General features: G+C 47.7%; 1 protein-coding gene across 1 annotated transcript in view; it reads right to left on the bottom strand.

The window, feature by feature from the left end:
* LOC139765611 (DE-cadherin-like) overlaps positions 1 to 16,540 on the bottom strand; it is a 309,000-nt gene that overhangs the window by 29,748 nt on the left and 262,712 nt on the right. The window contains 10 exon segments of the mRNA XM_071693268.1: positions 2,663 to 2,812; positions 3,989 to 4,111; positions 4,886 to 5,047; positions 5,805 to 5,929; positions 9,897 to 10,058; positions 10,256 to 10,406; positions 10,828 to 10,998; positions 12,455 to 12,575; positions 13,516 to 13,605; positions 15,014 to 15,210. Coding sequence (XP_071549369.1) covers positions 2,663 to 2,812; positions 3,989 to 4,111; positions 4,886 to 5,047; positions 5,805 to 5,929; positions 9,897 to 10,058; positions 10,256 to 10,406; positions 10,828 to 10,998; positions 12,455 to 12,575; positions 13,516 to 13,605; positions 15,014 to 15,210 — 1,452 coding nt within the window.

Genomic DNA, 16,540 nt, shown 5'->3' with positions numbered 1-16,540 from the left:
CTCGCGTGGAAGGACATTACATTCTAGCCCACTTAAACAGACGAAGCCAACTACGTTCATGGGCGAAGCAGAATTTTTGAGGTCAGTCCAGACTTGTCTGGCCTATCCCAGAGTTGGGTATGGGTAATCCATAGCCATTTGTTATATGTATGTATATATATATATATATATATATATATATATATATATATATATATATATATATATATATATTGCCATTTACTATGCAGTGGATGACACACGTACCCAGTCACTTGTTACTGGATGACATGGTAGAATCTGTCGCTGGATGTACGGGTCTACTCACCGAGGCTCTGGATGATATACGGGTCTACTCACCGAGGCTCTGGATGTACGGGTCTACTCACTGAGGCTCTGGATGATATACGGGTCTACTCACTGGGCTCTGGATGATATACGGGTCTACTCACCGAGGCTCTGGATGATGTACGAGTCTACTCACCGGGCTCTGGATGATGTACGAGTTTACTCACCGGGCTCTGGATGATGTACGAGTCTACTCACCGGGCTCTGGATGATGTACGAGTCTACTCACCGGGCTCTGGATGTACGGGTCTACTCACTGGGCTCTGGATGATATACGGGTCTACTCACCGGGCTCTGGATGATGTACGGGTCTACTCACCGGGCTCTGGATGATGTACGAGTCTACTCACCGGGCTCTGGATGTACGGGTCTACTCACTAAGGCTCTGGATGATGTACGGGTCTACTCACCGGGCTCTGGATGATGTACGGGTCTACTCACCGGGCTCTGGATGATGTACGGGTCTACACACCGGGCTCTGGATGTACGGGTCTACTCACCGGGCTCTGGATGATGTACGGGTCTACTCACCGGGCTCTGGATGTACGGGTCTACTCACCGGGCTCTGGATGATGTACGGGTCTACTCACTGAGCCTCTGGATGATGTACGGGTCTACTCACCGGGCTCTGGATGTACGAGTCTACTCACTGAGGCTCTGGATGATGTACGGGTCTACTCACCGGGCTCTGGATGTACGAGTCTACTCACTGAGGCTCTGGATGATGTACGGGTCTACTCACCGGGCTCTGGATGTACGAGTCTACTCACTGAGGCTCTGGATGATGTACGGGTCTACTCACCGGGCTCTGGATGTACGAGTCTACTCACTGAGGCTCTGGATGATGTACGGGTCTACTCACCGGGCTCTGGATGTACGAGTCTACTCACTGAGGCTCTGGATGATGTACGGGTCTACTCACCGGGCTCTGGATGTACGGGTCTACTCACCGGGCTCTGGATGTACAGGTCTACTCACCGGGCTCTGGATGATGTACAGGTCTACTCACCGGGCTCTGGATGATGTACGGGTCTACTCACCGAGGCTCTGGATGATGTACGAGTCTACTCACCGGGCTCTGGATGATGTACGGGTCTACTCACCGGGCTCTGGATGTACGGGTCTACTCACCGGGCTCTGGATGTACGGGTCTACTCACCGGGCTCTGGATGTACGGGTCTACTCACTGAGGCTCTGGATGATGTACGGGTCTACCGGGCTCTGGATGTACGGGTCTACTCACCGGGCTCTGGATGTACGAGTCTACTCACTGAGGCTCTGGATGATGTACGGGTCTACTCACCGGGCTCTGGATGTACGAGTCTACTCACTGAGGCTCTGGATGATGTACGGGTCTACTCACCGGGCTCTGGATGTACGGGTCTACTCACCGGGCTCTGGATGTACAGGTCTACTCACCGGGCTCTGGATGATGTACAGGTCTACTCACCGGGCTCTGGATGATGTACGAGTCTACTCACCGGGCTCTGGATGATGTACGAGTCTACTCACCGGGCTCTGGATGATGTACGAGTCTACTCACCGGGCTCTGGATGATGTACGGGTCTACTCACCGGGCTCTGGATGTACGGGTCTACTCACCGGGCTCTGGATGATGTACGGGTCTACTCACCGGGCTCTGGATGATGTACGAGTCTACTCACCGGGCTCTGGATGATGTACGAGTCTACTCACCGGGCTCTGGATGATGTACGAGTCTACTCACCGGGCTCTGGATGATGTACGAGTCTACTCACCGGGCTCTGGATGATGTACGAGTCTACTCACCGGGCTCTGGATGTGCGGGTCTACTCACCGGGCTCTGGATGTACGGGTCTACTCACCGGGCTCTGGATGATGTACGAGTCTACTCACCGGGCTCTGGATGATGTACGAGTCTACTCACCGGGCTCTGGATGATGTACGAGTCTACTCACCGGGCTCTGGATGATGTACGAGTCTACTCACCGGGCTCTGGATGATGTACGGGTCTACTCACCGGGCTCTGGATGTACGAGTCTACTCACCGGGCTCTGGATGATGTACGAGTCTACTCACCGGGCTCTGGATGATGTACGGGTCTACTCACCGGGCTCTGGATGATGTACGGGTCTACTCACCGGGCTCTGGATGATGTACGAGTCTACTCACCGGGCTCTGGATGATGTACGAGTCTACTCACCGGGCTCTGGATGATGTACGAGTCTACTCACCGGGCTCTGGATGATGTACGAGTCTACTCACCGGGCTCTGGATGATGTACGAGTCTACTCACCGGGCTCTGGATGTACGGGTCTACTCACTGAGGCTCTGGATGATGTACGAGTCTACTCACCGGGCTCTGGATGTACGGGTGGTTGTCGTTGATGTCGTTGATGAGGAGGGTGACAGTGGCTGGCTTGGCGTCCAGACCATTACCACCTCCGTCCATGGCTCGAGGGTAGAGGGTCATAGTTCCCCTCATGGCCGCTTCCCTGTCCAGGCACTGTAAGGCAGAGGATCAGCAGGGCGTCAGGAGGATCAGCAGGGCGTCAGGAGGATCAGCAGGGCGTCAAGAGCATCAGCAGGCATGCACGTCAAGAGGATCGATCAGCAGGTATGCACGTCAAGAGGATCGATCAGCATGTATGCACGTCAAGAGGATCGATCAGCATGTATGTACGTCAAGAGGATCGATCAGCATGTATGCACGTCAAGAGGATCGATCAGCATGTATGCACGTCAAGAGGATCGATCAGCATGTATGCACGTCAAGAGGATCGATCAGCATGTATGCACGTCAAGAGGATCGATCAGCAGGCATGCACGTCAAGAGGATCGATCAGCATGTATGCACGTCAAGAGGATCGATCATCAGGCATGCACGTCAAGAGGATCGATCAGCAGGTATGCACGTCAAGAGGATCGATCAGCAGGCATGCACGTCAAGAGGATCAGCAAGTATGTAAGTATTGACCACACAGCTTACGAGACGGGAGGGTTGTGTGCACACATACAGGTGGGGTCTGGCAGATGCACCTCGGATAATCGGATTGCTTCACGGTCATTACCTGGCCTGAACCTTAGGACTTATTATGAGCAACAATGCCTTTTTTTCTTTCTTTCTTTTCTATTTTTTAACCTCCCCCTTTTTTTTTTACCCCCTGACCACAAACTCAAGACACCTACCTAAATGAAATCGATACATGCAAAATGCAAAGTCATCATCGACTGCTGTAACTCGTTCCCTCAAGTCCAGCAATGCCAGGACACCCCCAGTAACACATACACACACACACACACACACACACACACACACACACACACACACACACACACACACACACACACACACACCTCTCCACCCCCGTCTTATCAGTCACTTCCTCTCGACCGGCTACCCTCTCCCTCAGCCTCTCCCTCCCTCTCTCTCCTCGGACACCCCAGCAACACACACACACACACACCTCTCCATCCCCCGTCTTATCAGTCACTTCATCTCGACCGGCTTCCCTCAGCCTCTCCCTCCCTCTCTCTCCTCGGACACCCCAGTAACACATACACCTCTCCACCCCCGTCTTATCAGTCACTTCATCTCGACCAGTTACCCTCTCCCTCAGCCTCTCTCTCCTCTCCATTCACAAGCCTCACCTCCCGCCACCCTGGGCCTGGCGATACTCACACCAATGGTATGAAGATTTCCCGTCGTTTTCCCAATGGTGAAGTTCTTGAGCTCGTCTCTGTAGAGGTAGTAGTTGATATTCTGGTCCACGTCCGGGGGCAGATCCGGGTCCGTCGCCGACACCTGTCGTAAATGAGAAAGGGGGGGGGAAGGAACACGACGGTTAAAAAGGAGTCTACTCAATGACTCTGTTTATATACCGTACGTGGAGGGAGTTGTACAGTCGTGTGGGGGAGGGACCTTAATCTGTGTATGTATACGTGTGTGTGTATATTGTATGATTAAGACGCCCTCACTCATTCATTTTCACTCATAACTCATACCACACCGCACATCACTCGACCGCGGGGCAATAAGCTAAATATACACACGTACACTCAGGTGTCTTTTTTGTGCTTCGTGCACAAGTGTCGTTGCATGACTGCTACATGAACGAAGTGTCTTGCAAGGGAGGGGGACGACACTCCACATGTCGTGGTATGTTCCATGGTATAATGTGTAATTGTAAAAGTAATTGACGTCGATTATAATCATCAGTATCAGACGCAAAGGCTAGCAGTAACCTGTGTAAACCACTGCATTAACTGTAACTACTGTGAATTACTTGTATTAAATGTAATTACTGTAAACCACCTAAATTAACTGTAACCACTGTAAGCCGCTGAAATTACTGTAACTACTATAAACCACCTACATTGACTGTAACTACTATAAACCACCTACATTAACTGTAACTGCTATAAACCACCTACATTAACTGTAACTACTATAAACCACCTACATTAACTGTAACTGCTATAAACCACCTACACTAACTGTAACTGCTATAAACCACCTACATTAACTGTAACTGCTATAAACCACCTACATTAACTGTAACTGCTATAAACCACCTACATTGCCGAAGTTCTTGTCACACTCAATGTTCTCGGTGATGCTGAAGGTGTACTTCTCCTTGTCGAAGATGGGTTGTAGGTCGTTCACGTTGGTGACAGCGATGGTTATCGGCGTCTCCACCGGCTCATTAGCTCCGTCGAACAGCCGGACCATCATAGTGAACTGCAGCCAGCACCCAGCAGGGAGTATACAAAATGTAACATTAAGCAAGCAGGAGGAGGGGTCATAAATATGCATGTCAAGAGAAGTGGGACATTGAAATGAAGACATACTGCTTTAAAAAAAGAAAAGAAAAGATAATGAGATAACAATGAGACAACACCCTCCCCTCAATAAACGCTAAGGAGTTTTATAATCATGTTTGAAACCAGAGAGTCAACACCTACACAATCAATTGGTCGATTTATTATGGAAAACGGTGATCTGGTGGAAGGTGATTAAGCCTTGGGTAAGAAATGAAATAAATTTTTTTTTCATCAGTATTTACCTGTGAGGATACAATTCATTTCCTGGTTCCAGTTACGTCTGTTTAAAATGTGCCAGGTCATAGTTACCAGGAAAGAAATGGGAAGGTAGAGAGTTCCAAAGCTTCGTGGCGCAGAGAAAGAAACAGTTATCAAAACGGCCCACCCCTAACGTTGCCGACGGCGACACAGTAATCACGTGACGCAGCGGCTTGCTTGCCCTCGAGCACTTCGTGCTCTGGCTAGTGGCGATGGCCATACACTACCCTTGTAACGCCCTCCTCCTCATAGGTTTCGACCGGGTTCGAGTCAAGCACAAAAAGTTGTGGTGACTGACGCGTCCCACAATGGTATGCCTCCCTTAAAGCCCAGATAGACTAACAAAGCCCAGATAGACTAACACCTTACGAATCCCCAAAGAGAAGCGGAATGAATCAAGTGGCAAGAGTACTCACGTTTCTGTCGAGGACAGGCGCATCGTAATCCAGGACCTTGTTGATCAGAACCTCGCCAGTGGTGGAATCTATTCGGAATTTCTTCTCTTCGTTACCCTGGACAATCTGGAATTCCCGGTAACTCACTGGGGGAAAAAAAAATAAAAAGACGGGGTGGAAAAAAAAGACAAAATCAGAAACCATCTTGGTTAGACGCAAGAAAAAGAGAAAGTATTTTATAATATTACAATGATAATACAGTTATAGAATATAATACATCATAATTGTTACAATGTAGGAGATGGGTGTACTTTTCAGCTCCTTCCAGTAATACAGAACTGGAGTGAGATAACCTGGAAACATAGTGCTACGGAACAAGAGCATCCAGAATGGTTCCATCGCCACCCACTGTAGCCAAAAACGAAGACAAGAACTAGTTGTTGTTTTTTTCCAGTCACACAAGCTTTTCTATATCACACTGGATGACAGACTCAAGGCTGGAAGGAAGACGTCAGTGCCGTCATCAGACTCCCTGAACCTGATCTCAGGAACACAGATTCGAATCTTTACAGTTGAGGAAGAGGAGTAGGAGATCGCTCATAAGATCCTTCTTTGTCCTCTTACACCTTCTATCAAGAAGTACTGAACCTGCAAAACCTCTCCTACCGACCACCAATCACCGTGTCGATCATCCGACACTCCGGAGTGAATCCACTACACCATCCTCGCCACCGTCACCTGAGATCTCTCGTTCCCGGGTTGCTGTTCATCACCAAGGGCACTAAAATTCATACAGACCGCTATATGAAAAGCCGAGTCTGAGCAGCTGCGAACTTCATCAGTTCGTAGACTGCATATGACCATTAACTTTCCTGTAAATGTAAAAACTGCACGTTTATCAACACCCTCTTTCCCCTTTTCCATAGTTTCCCTGTCTGTTGTCGTGTATGTTTTAATTCTTCATCTGCTCTCAATTCCATGAACGAATGATCGCTATATCTATCAAGGAGAAACACACACGTAAGCAAGAACGCGTAGCTCCCGCCTCCACACCCAACCGTAAAAAGTCAGCGTGGTCAAATCCTCTCTTTCCGTGAGGTGTGAATCCAAAGGAGTATCGACTCGCTACTTCGAAGCTTTCAGTTCAAACCACTTCCAAGCTTCCACTGTCTGGAGGTTTGAGGTCGTCGCTAGTCTCCGCTGATTCTTACTATATGCAGTGTTTGCTTTTGTTTAGAGAGACTGAATCTTCCTATATGTGGTGTTAGCTTCCGTTTAAGAGACTAAAATGAAGTTATTGCGGTGTCGCGCCTTCTCCTCCGTGGCATATGAACCCGAGAGTTTCAAAATTCGTGAGTTCGAAGCCGTGTGTGAACCGAGGCGTTCTCTCGGAGCTCAGGCACCTGAGACCACACCTTTGACACCAGAGACGCTTTGATTGTGGCGTCGGTGTTGCCTTGACCCAAAGCTGGAGATGATAAAGATTCATGAACGGAAGTGGCTCTTATCAAAGACTAACGATGAGATAAAATATCCAGAACCTGGTAATGATTCGACGACTGCAAGGAGTGAAATCATCGTGAGCGGGATTGGTTGGTGGAGGGGTGAGGTTGGTGTGAGAGAGAGAAAACGTGGCGTTGCACTTTGGCAGAGTAAAGCATGATGTGTCGGGCCTGCTTCTGGTGGTCCTAGCTGGAAGCAGCGGCATGAAGACGTTTGAGTAAAACAAAAAGGATTAGAATAACATCAGTTACACAGCAACCTTTGTTCAGGATGTCATATTTTTTTTTCTGAGTAGCACTTCACCAGTTTCTTCCTGTTCGCTACCCGGAACACCCGCCCAGTTTCCTGCACTGTGGCTTAATCGTTTCAAAATGGAATGCTTGGAATACTTTATTTTCATAAATTTCTTTGTGCTGGCCGATCTTATGGAAGACTCGTTATAACATGTAAGTATCGCGTACATAAAATGGGCCCTGATGTACCTGGGGGACCTCCAGAACATTGATATTATCTGGGGGACCTCCATGGTGTAGTGGTTAGCGTTGCTAACACCGCTGCATTCATGGACTATACCCAGGGTCGAGCGCATATGCTCGAATCCTGGTTTCGGGAGTCGGTCGACAGTCAGCCCTGCAGTTCATCCTCTCCCTGGGGTTGGTCGATGGAACTTGGTACCCGGCTTAGGCTAGGGTACACACACACACACACACACACACACACACACACACAAAGCTTTAATGAGAAGGCCTTGATTAAGGCATCCAGTCGCCAGCACCGTCTTAGCTAAAACAGATTATTTATGAACCACGAAATTCATGGGGAAGAAAAAGTTGCCGTCGCGGATTGATGAATGTCTGTGTCTGTCCACTTGCGAGATGATTCACAAACGGGACGTATAATTTGCTTTAATTCTTGACGTGTAAAACAACGTAGAAAAGAACCCCCTCTTGCATGATGCATGTTATTTCTCTTGTTCCTCTTGTCGTGCCAGGCATAGTCGGTCACGGCTTGATGTCTGACTAGCATCTTTGTACTATATTTGCTGAGCAGACTTGAAAAGTTCACTCTGACCTTCGGGTGTTGGGGGAGTTGATCTTTAAGGTCTTGAATGTTGATGCTCTGACACGTGAGGGATGCAGCGTTGTCTCACACTGCTTTTGTTCTTTTGCATTGTATAAGAATAGTTTACATATATATATATATTACAGGTGCCTGTGAATTGTCTTGAATGCATGTATAGTGCGAATGCATGTATAGTGCCTTTGTATAAAGGCAACGAGGATGAAGGCGAGTTTTCAAACTGCAGAGGTATAAGTTTGTTGTGTATACCTGGTGAGTTGTGTGGGAGGGTATTGATTGAGAGGGAGAAGACATGTACAGAGCATCAGACTTGGGAAGGAACAGTGTCTTCTGAAGTGGTAGAGTATGTGTAGATCAGGTATTTGCTTTAAAGAATGTGTGTGAGAAATACTTACAGAAACAGATGGATTTGTATGCGGCATTTATGGATCTAGATAAAGCATATGATAAGGTTGATAGAGATGCCTTGTGGAAAGTCTTAAGTATATACGTGTGGGAGGAGAGCTGCCGTAAGTGGCGAATTTTTATCAAGGGTGTGAAGCATGCGTACAAGTAGGAACAGAGGAAAGTGAATTGTTCCAGGTGAGGGTTGGTCTGCGGCAAGTTTGTTTACGGATAGGGCGGTGATGGAGGTAAATATGAGAGTCTTGGAGAGGGGTGGGTATGCATTCTGTAGGGGATGAGAGGGCCTGGGAAGCGAGTCAGTTGTTTGCCGATGATACAGCACTGGTGGCTGATTCGAATGAGAAACTGCAGATGTTGGTGACAGAGTTTGGAAGAGTATGTGAAAGTAGGAACTTGAGAGTAACTGTGAATAAAAGCCAGGGTATTAGGTTTAGCAGGATCGGGGGACATGTTAATCGGAGTGTGAGTTTGAATGGAGAAAACTTGGAGGAAGCGAAGTGTTTTAGATACCTGGGAGTGGGCATGACAGAGAATGCAACCACGGAAGCGGAACTGAGTCATAAGGTGGGGGAACGGGAAAAGTTCTGGGAGCGCTGAAGAAGATACACTCTCCAGACAAACACGAGTCACACACTCCCGTCTACGCACCGGACATCATCCATCCCTACAACATTACACACATCGTTCCAGTATATCATGAGACCATTGATGCTCACGATGCAACTGTCTCACCCAAGATACCGAATCACTCACCATCCAGATGCCAAAGGCTAAAGAATATGTGGATAAAGTACATACAAAGTACATACTTGAGACTATGGGGAAAGGAGGGCTGTTTCAGAGTAAATTGATATTCACGGTGAGTGAGATGCTGTCTCTCTTGTTGCGAGGGCGTGTATGAGTTGGGATGGGTTCGATGCCAGTGTCGTGATAAAATGCAACCCGGGAACGAGGGATCTCAGGTAGCAGGAGGTGACGGTGGCGGGAATGGTTCAGCAGCTTTATCCTGCGCGTCGGATGAGGTTCAAAGTAATGTGTGTGTGTGTGTGTGTGTGTGTGTGTGTGTGTGTGTGTGTGTGTGTGTGTGTGTGTGTGTGTGTGTGTCCCCCCCGAAGCACAACTCACCTATATCCGGGTCGATGACAACAAGCCGGATGCCCGTGTCTTTGCCAGGCACTTTGTTCTCAGGCACCACCACCTCGTACACGCCTGCTTCCTTGTCGAACTGAGGCTGCACGTCGTTCATGTCCTGCACCGTGATCCAGTAGATGGTCATGCGCTTGTGACCTGCCACGAAGAAGAAAAAAGAAAAATATCAAAGATCCCTGTCGAATGAGAGTGTTCAGTCTGGCCATGCAGGGACGAGTGAGTGAGACATTCTAAAGCCACTTGTTTTTAACCACGTCTTATGTTCACTTTGGGGATAATGAGTACACGTCTTATTCACACGTTAAAGGGATACTGAGCACAGAGGTTTCTCTCACTTGGGACGCCATCCGTGACCTGTATGGGGACTTGGTATCGGTTGGATTCCTCGCGATCGAGGGGCATTCTCGTCCACAGCTCCCCGTTCGGCTTGAGCTCAAATTTCTCTTTGACGATGTCGTTGGCCCCGTCGTCGAAGGAGTACTCGAGCTGTTAGAAAGGAGAGAGAGAGAGAGAGAGAGAGAGAGAGAGAGAGAGAGAGAGAGAGAGAGAGAGAGAGAGAGAGAGTAAAATAAAGGAAATTTGGGGGAAAAAAATGAATTAGTCATGGGAAGGATGGGACATTATGGGATTAATTATACAGATAACTGAAAATTAATGAAAATGTAAGAAATCTGTTCATCCACGATAGCAAACGCCTTTCATAGTACTTGTAGAGATGACACATCATTCTATTTAACATACGGCGTATGTAACCATTAAATTTTTTTCTTTTCTCTAACATTACGACCAGCGAAATCGTCCATTTCCTTAACTAACGTCTGAGAAAAGAAGAAAAAAAAAAAAAGTTTTGGTCCGTGAATCCCTTTCTGAGTCACGGTGATGGACGACGAAATCCAGGCAAGCTCACCCGTTTGAACTCCGGCGAGACGTCCTTATCGATCGCCTTGATAGTGGTGATCAGGGAAGCCCGCGAGTTCTCCACGATGGCCCCGTCGAACGACTGGAGGAGCGGGGCGTTGTCGTTCCTGTCCTCGATGGCGACTGGTATCTGGACGTCCGCCCTGGCGTATTGGTCATTCTGTGGGGGGAGGAGTGGGCGAGAGGGATGGGTAACAAGGGCATGCCATGTCAAGTGAGGGGTGATGGCATTGAGCAGGGGGGAAGGGGGGTGAAACAAGGCCATGCCAGGTCAAGTGAGGGGTGATGGCATTGAGCAGGGGGGAAGGGGGGTGAAACAAGGCCATGCCAGGTCAAGTGAGGGGTGATGGCATTGAGCAGGGGGGAAGTGGGGGTGAAACAAGGCCATTCCAGGTCAAGTGAGGGGTGATAACATTAAGGAGGAGGGCGGCGGGCAACAACTGGTTGTCGTAAAGAGAGGATTTGGGGAGGGTTATACATGAAGAGGTTCGACCGTGGAAAAAGCATCATAGCGGGACTAACCATTGGGTTCATGGATGCAGTTAGACACACCAGACTCGCTCAGGGTCCAAGGATTAGGAGCCAGAACAGCACGAGAGTCAGGAAGGTGTTAGTGAAGAAGTAAGGGGGGGGGGACATCTGTGGTCTATGGTGAAGGTGAGGTTCGACCCGTTAGATATGGATTCGGGAAGGTATGCGTGATCTTGTCCAACATACTCTGTAGCTATATAGCATGCGACAAAGAGGACATAGGATAAGCGGACGGGCTCTCTCTCTCTCTCTCTCTCTCTCTCTCTCTCTCTCTCTCTCTCTCTCTCTCTCTCTCTCTCTCTCTCTCTCTCTCTCTCTCTCTCTCTCAGGGATGCTTAAGCGCGGTGACTGCTGTTGTGCCTGGCTAGATGAGAGGAAATCTGCTGCTCATCTGCACCCCAAAACCTGAAGCATTACCGTTTCTCCTGTTGCCACTGACGAAGTGCTCGACTAACATGAACTCAGGGCGTGAAAAGACTTGTTCTTAAGAGCTTTATGGACACCCGTGGTTGCTCCCAGGAACTTAAATTGCACAGGAAAAGCTCTGGCCATCCTTTACAGTCTGAGAAATGTTACTCGCACCAGAACTTTTGAACCTTCTCAGCTCAATCTGTGTTTGTAGCAAAGACCTGTAAAGGGTCAAGACTCTCTCAGCTCATTCTGCATTTGTAGCAAAGACCTGTAGAGGATCGAGACTCTCTCAGCTCAATCTGTATTTGTAGCAAAGACCTGTAGAGGATCAAGACTCTCTCAGTTCATTCTGCATTTGTAGCAAAGACCTACAGAGGATCAAGACTCTCTCAGCTCATTCTGTATTTGTAGCAAAGACCTGTAGAGGGTCAAGACTCTCTCAGCTCAATCTGTATTTGTAGCAAAGACCTGTAGAGGGTCAAGACTCTCTCAGCTCATTCTGCATTTGTAGCAAAGACCTACAGAGGATCAAGACTCTCTCAGCTCAATCTGTATTTGTAGCAAAGACCTGTAGAGGATCAAGACTCTCTCAGCTCATTCTGTACTCTTGGCAGCGTGAGACACACACAGAGGATCGAGACATGTGGGTAGTAGATTTGAGCTCGTGTACTTACTACAACTTGTAGAATGAGTTTGTAGTCAGTGATGGACTCGTAGTCGAGGTTCCTCATAGCGACGTAGATGGCGACACCAATGCTGCCATCTGGGCACTGTGGGTCGCCTCCGTTCAGATCTCTGGGTGGGAGAAGGGGAGGAAGACCCCCTTGGTTAACGCAAGGGTGAAAATTAACCTAAGTAGTGCGAGCGTTATATGGCATCGAAGTGTGTGTGTGTGTGTGTGTGTGTGTGTGTGTGTGTGTGTGTTTGAGTTTTCAGTCATGTACATAAGAAAATACCACAAGAGTCTTCTAAGGCACCGGAATGACGTCTTGGTGCGTACTACAATATCTTTTTTTTTCTCTCTATTTTTGTTTCCACTGTTACATGTGTGAGGCAAGAGCAACTGGATGAGGGAATATTAGGTGTGATGGAGCGTGGGACATCGTAAGATGATGGGAGTGTATAAATGGTAGGGTGAGGGTGTGTGAGTGTTGGGGTGATGGAGCGTGGGACATCGTAAGATGATGGAGTGTATAAATGGTAGGGTGAGGGTGTGTGAGTGTTGGGGTGATGGAGCGTGGGACATCGTAAGATGATGGGAGTGTATAAATGGTAGGGTGAGGGTGTGTGAGTGTTGGGGTAATGGAGCGTGGGACATCGTAAGATGATGGAGTGTATAAATGGTAGGGTGAGGGTGTGTGTGTCGGGGTGATGGAGCGTGGGACATCGTAAGATGATGGAGTGTATAAATGGTAGGGTGAGGGTGTGTGAGTGTCGGGGTGATGGAGGAGTGTGGTGGATGGAGTGTATAAATGGTAGGGTGAGGGTGTGTGAATGTTGGGGTGATGGAACGTGGGACATCGTAAGATGATGGAGTGTATAAATGGTAGGGTGAGGGTGTGTGAGTGTCGGGGTGATGAAGGAGTGTGGTGGATGGAGTAAGGTGGTAGCGTGGCAGCGGTAGAGGCCGGCGGAAATGAGAACACAAAGTGGTATACAAAGTCCTGCTTCACGGCTGTTGGGCGCAGCGAGCACCACCTGGGTTGACGGGCGGGCGGCTGAATGACACACCCACCTGATGGCGAAGGTGCCGTCGGAGTTGGTGTCCTGGGTGTTCCCGTTGAGGAGCGTGAAGAAAACCTTGGGACTGCTGGGGATGTTGGAACTGTGGATGAGAGAGAGAGAGAGAGAGAGGCAGCGCCATCAGTACTAGTGTAAGGTCCTGCTATTGGTAGGTCAGTGTCAGTATACCAGGGTAAGGTCCTGCTATTGGTAGGTCAGTGTCAGTATACCAGGGTAAGGTCCTGCTATTGGTAGGTCAGTGTCAGTATACCAGGGTAAGGTCCTGCTATTGGTAGGTCAGTGTCAGTACTAGGGTAAGGTCCTGCTATTGGTAGGTCAGTGTCAGTATACCAGGGTAAGGTCCTGCTATTGGTACGTCAGTGTCAGTATACCAGGGTAAGGTCCTGCTATTAGTAGGTCAGTGTCAGTACCAGGGTAAGGTCCTGCTATTGGTAGGTCAGTGTCAGTATACCAGGGTAAGGTCCTGCTATTGGTAGGTCAGTGTCAGTATACCAGGGTAAGGTCCTGTTATTGGTAGGTCAGTGTCAGTATACCAGGGTAATAAATATATGAACATTATAGTGTCACTACCATGGCCATGATGGTATGTGTGGTTTGCATCAGTACCAGGACACTGGTAACGAGTTGGATACCGTTAGTAGGGACACTGATGGTAGGGTGGTTAGTGTAAGTACTACCAGGACAGTGACAGGTTAATGTCAAGTGCCGAGACAGTGATAGCGAGTAGATTAGAGGTGTCGATACCCAGTTAGTGACAATAAGGAGAAAGTTTTACCTTGCAACACAGTGACTGTCAGACATGACCACCAGTGTCTCGTAGGGACTAAAAAGGACACAGGTGAGATATATATATATATATATATATATATATATATATATATATATATATATATATATATATATATATATATATATATATTTAAGGAATACCTTAACGTAACCGAATGAATGTTATTGTGAATGGGAGATCATTCCCCCACCGATGCATCTGAGGAACTTGCAGTGAGAGAAACCGGGGAAATGAGCGAGACAAGAGACCCCTCCACCCCGTCCTCCCTCGTGCTACAGTGAAGAATGAAAGTTATCACCCTTTGATCCACGTTTGTACGAGAGAGAGAGAGAGAGAGAGAGAGAGAGAGAGAGAGAGAGAGAGAGAGAGAGAGAGAGAGAGAGAGAGAGTCTCCTGAAAAGCAGTTGGAAGACAAAAGGAGAGCAAAGCAAAGGTTCTCCCACACTCTCTGCCTCCCCTTACCCTCCGGCAACACGCCGGACGGGAAACAGGTTGAAAAAAAAAAAATACCTTGCAGGAGTAAAATGCATGAAAGAAATTTTCATAGGAAGGAAGGAGAGAGAGAGAGAGAGAGAGAGAATGAGAGAGAGAGAGAGAGAGAGAGAGAGAGAGAGAGAGAGAATGAGAGAGAGAGAGAGAGAGAGAGAGAGAGAGAGAGAGAGAGAGAGAGAGAGAGAGAGAGAGAGAGAGATTTTCTCACCTGGCGCAGACGATGACCACGTCTGTGCCTTCACTGGTGTCCTCGGGCACAGACGGGTTGGAGGGTTCCTGCTTGACGATGATGGGAGGCAGGCTGCCGGAGGACACCACGTTGATGGTCACGTCGATCGAGGTGCTCATGGGAGGGTCCCCCTTGTCCGTCGCCTTCGCCTTCAGGTGGAAGACCTTGGTGTCCGCCTAGTGGGGGGAGAAAGGAGAAAAAGTGTTATCGATTCGTAGATGACATACGCGGGTTGCATGGACTATTATGTCTGCCAGGCTTGTGAGTCGGGTTTTTTTTTTTTTTTTATCAGATATATCGGTCATTAATGTTTTGTCTTCAAGTGTATCGAACTCACGAGTGTCTTTTCCTCAAATGTTTCGAAGTCCAGAGTGTGTTTCTTCAAATATGTCGAACTCAAGAGTGTGTTTCTTCACATATATCGAACTCAAGAATGTGTTTCTTCACATATATCGAACTCGAGAGTGTCTTTCTTCACATATATTGAACTGAAGAGTGTGTTTTTCGTATATATTGAACTCAAGAGTGTGTGTCTTCGTATATATAGAACTCAAGAGTGTGTTTCTTCGTATATACATTGAACTCAAGAGTGTGTAAGAGTGTGTTTCTTCGTATATATTGAACTCAAGAGTGTGTTTCTTCGTATATATTGAACTCAAGAGTGTGTTTCTTCAAATACATCGAACTCAAGAAAGTATTTCTTCGCATACATCGAACTCAAGAGTGTCCTTCAAATACATGGAACTCGTGGCTGTCTTCCTTGGAATGTATTAAACTGACAAGTGTCTTTCTTTAGATACATCGAATTCGCAAGTGTCTCTCTTCAGATACGTTTAACTTACGATTGTCTTTCTCCGAATATGTGAAACACATGTGACTCATTCTTATCGGTCTTGCTTAGAGAGAGAGAAAAAAAAGATTCTTTCTTGGAAAATGTTAAGCTCGAGGGTCTAATCCATCATATATAACAGACAAAGGAGCCTTTGTTTTAATGTATCAGACTAAGAACATTCCTCCCCTTTTAGTCTTGTTTCCCTCTGGGTGGAAAGGGATAAAGAAAAAACAAATGAGATTGACCAGCGAACTGCCTGTGAACACAAGGTGATCGCCGCAGGCGTTGGAAAGTGAAGAGAGAGATCAATGTAGCAGCATTTACATGAATATGGAGACAGTCGTTGCAGCCCAGAAAGTTCATTTATCTCCCTATTCTTCCATTATCAGCAATATCATGTCTACGATCAAAAACTACCACTCGTTGCATGACTCGCATCATAGGTATTTTCTGTGCTTTCACCTCCACACAACAACCATCAGAACGTGACACTATTGGCTTGTTATGGGTGCTTGTCATAGATGAGAGTTACAAGTATATTTACGTGGGAAAATGACCCATCAGAACTTAACAATTTGGGCTTGTTATGGGTGCTTGTTACAGATGACAGTTACAAGTATATTCACGTCGGAAAATGACCATCAGAACTTAACAATTTGGGCTTGTTATGGGTG

The sequence above is a fragment of the Panulirus ornatus genome, chromosome 4 (assembly GCF_036320965.1).
Source record: "Panulirus ornatus isolate Po-2019 chromosome 4, ASM3632096v1, whole genome shotgun sequence".
NCBI lineage: Eukaryota > Metazoa > Arthropoda > Malacostraca > Decapoda > Palinuridae > Panulirus > Panulirus ornatus.
Note: the sequence above shows the minus strand (reverse complement) of the source record. Positions and strands in the feature narration are given on the sequence as shown.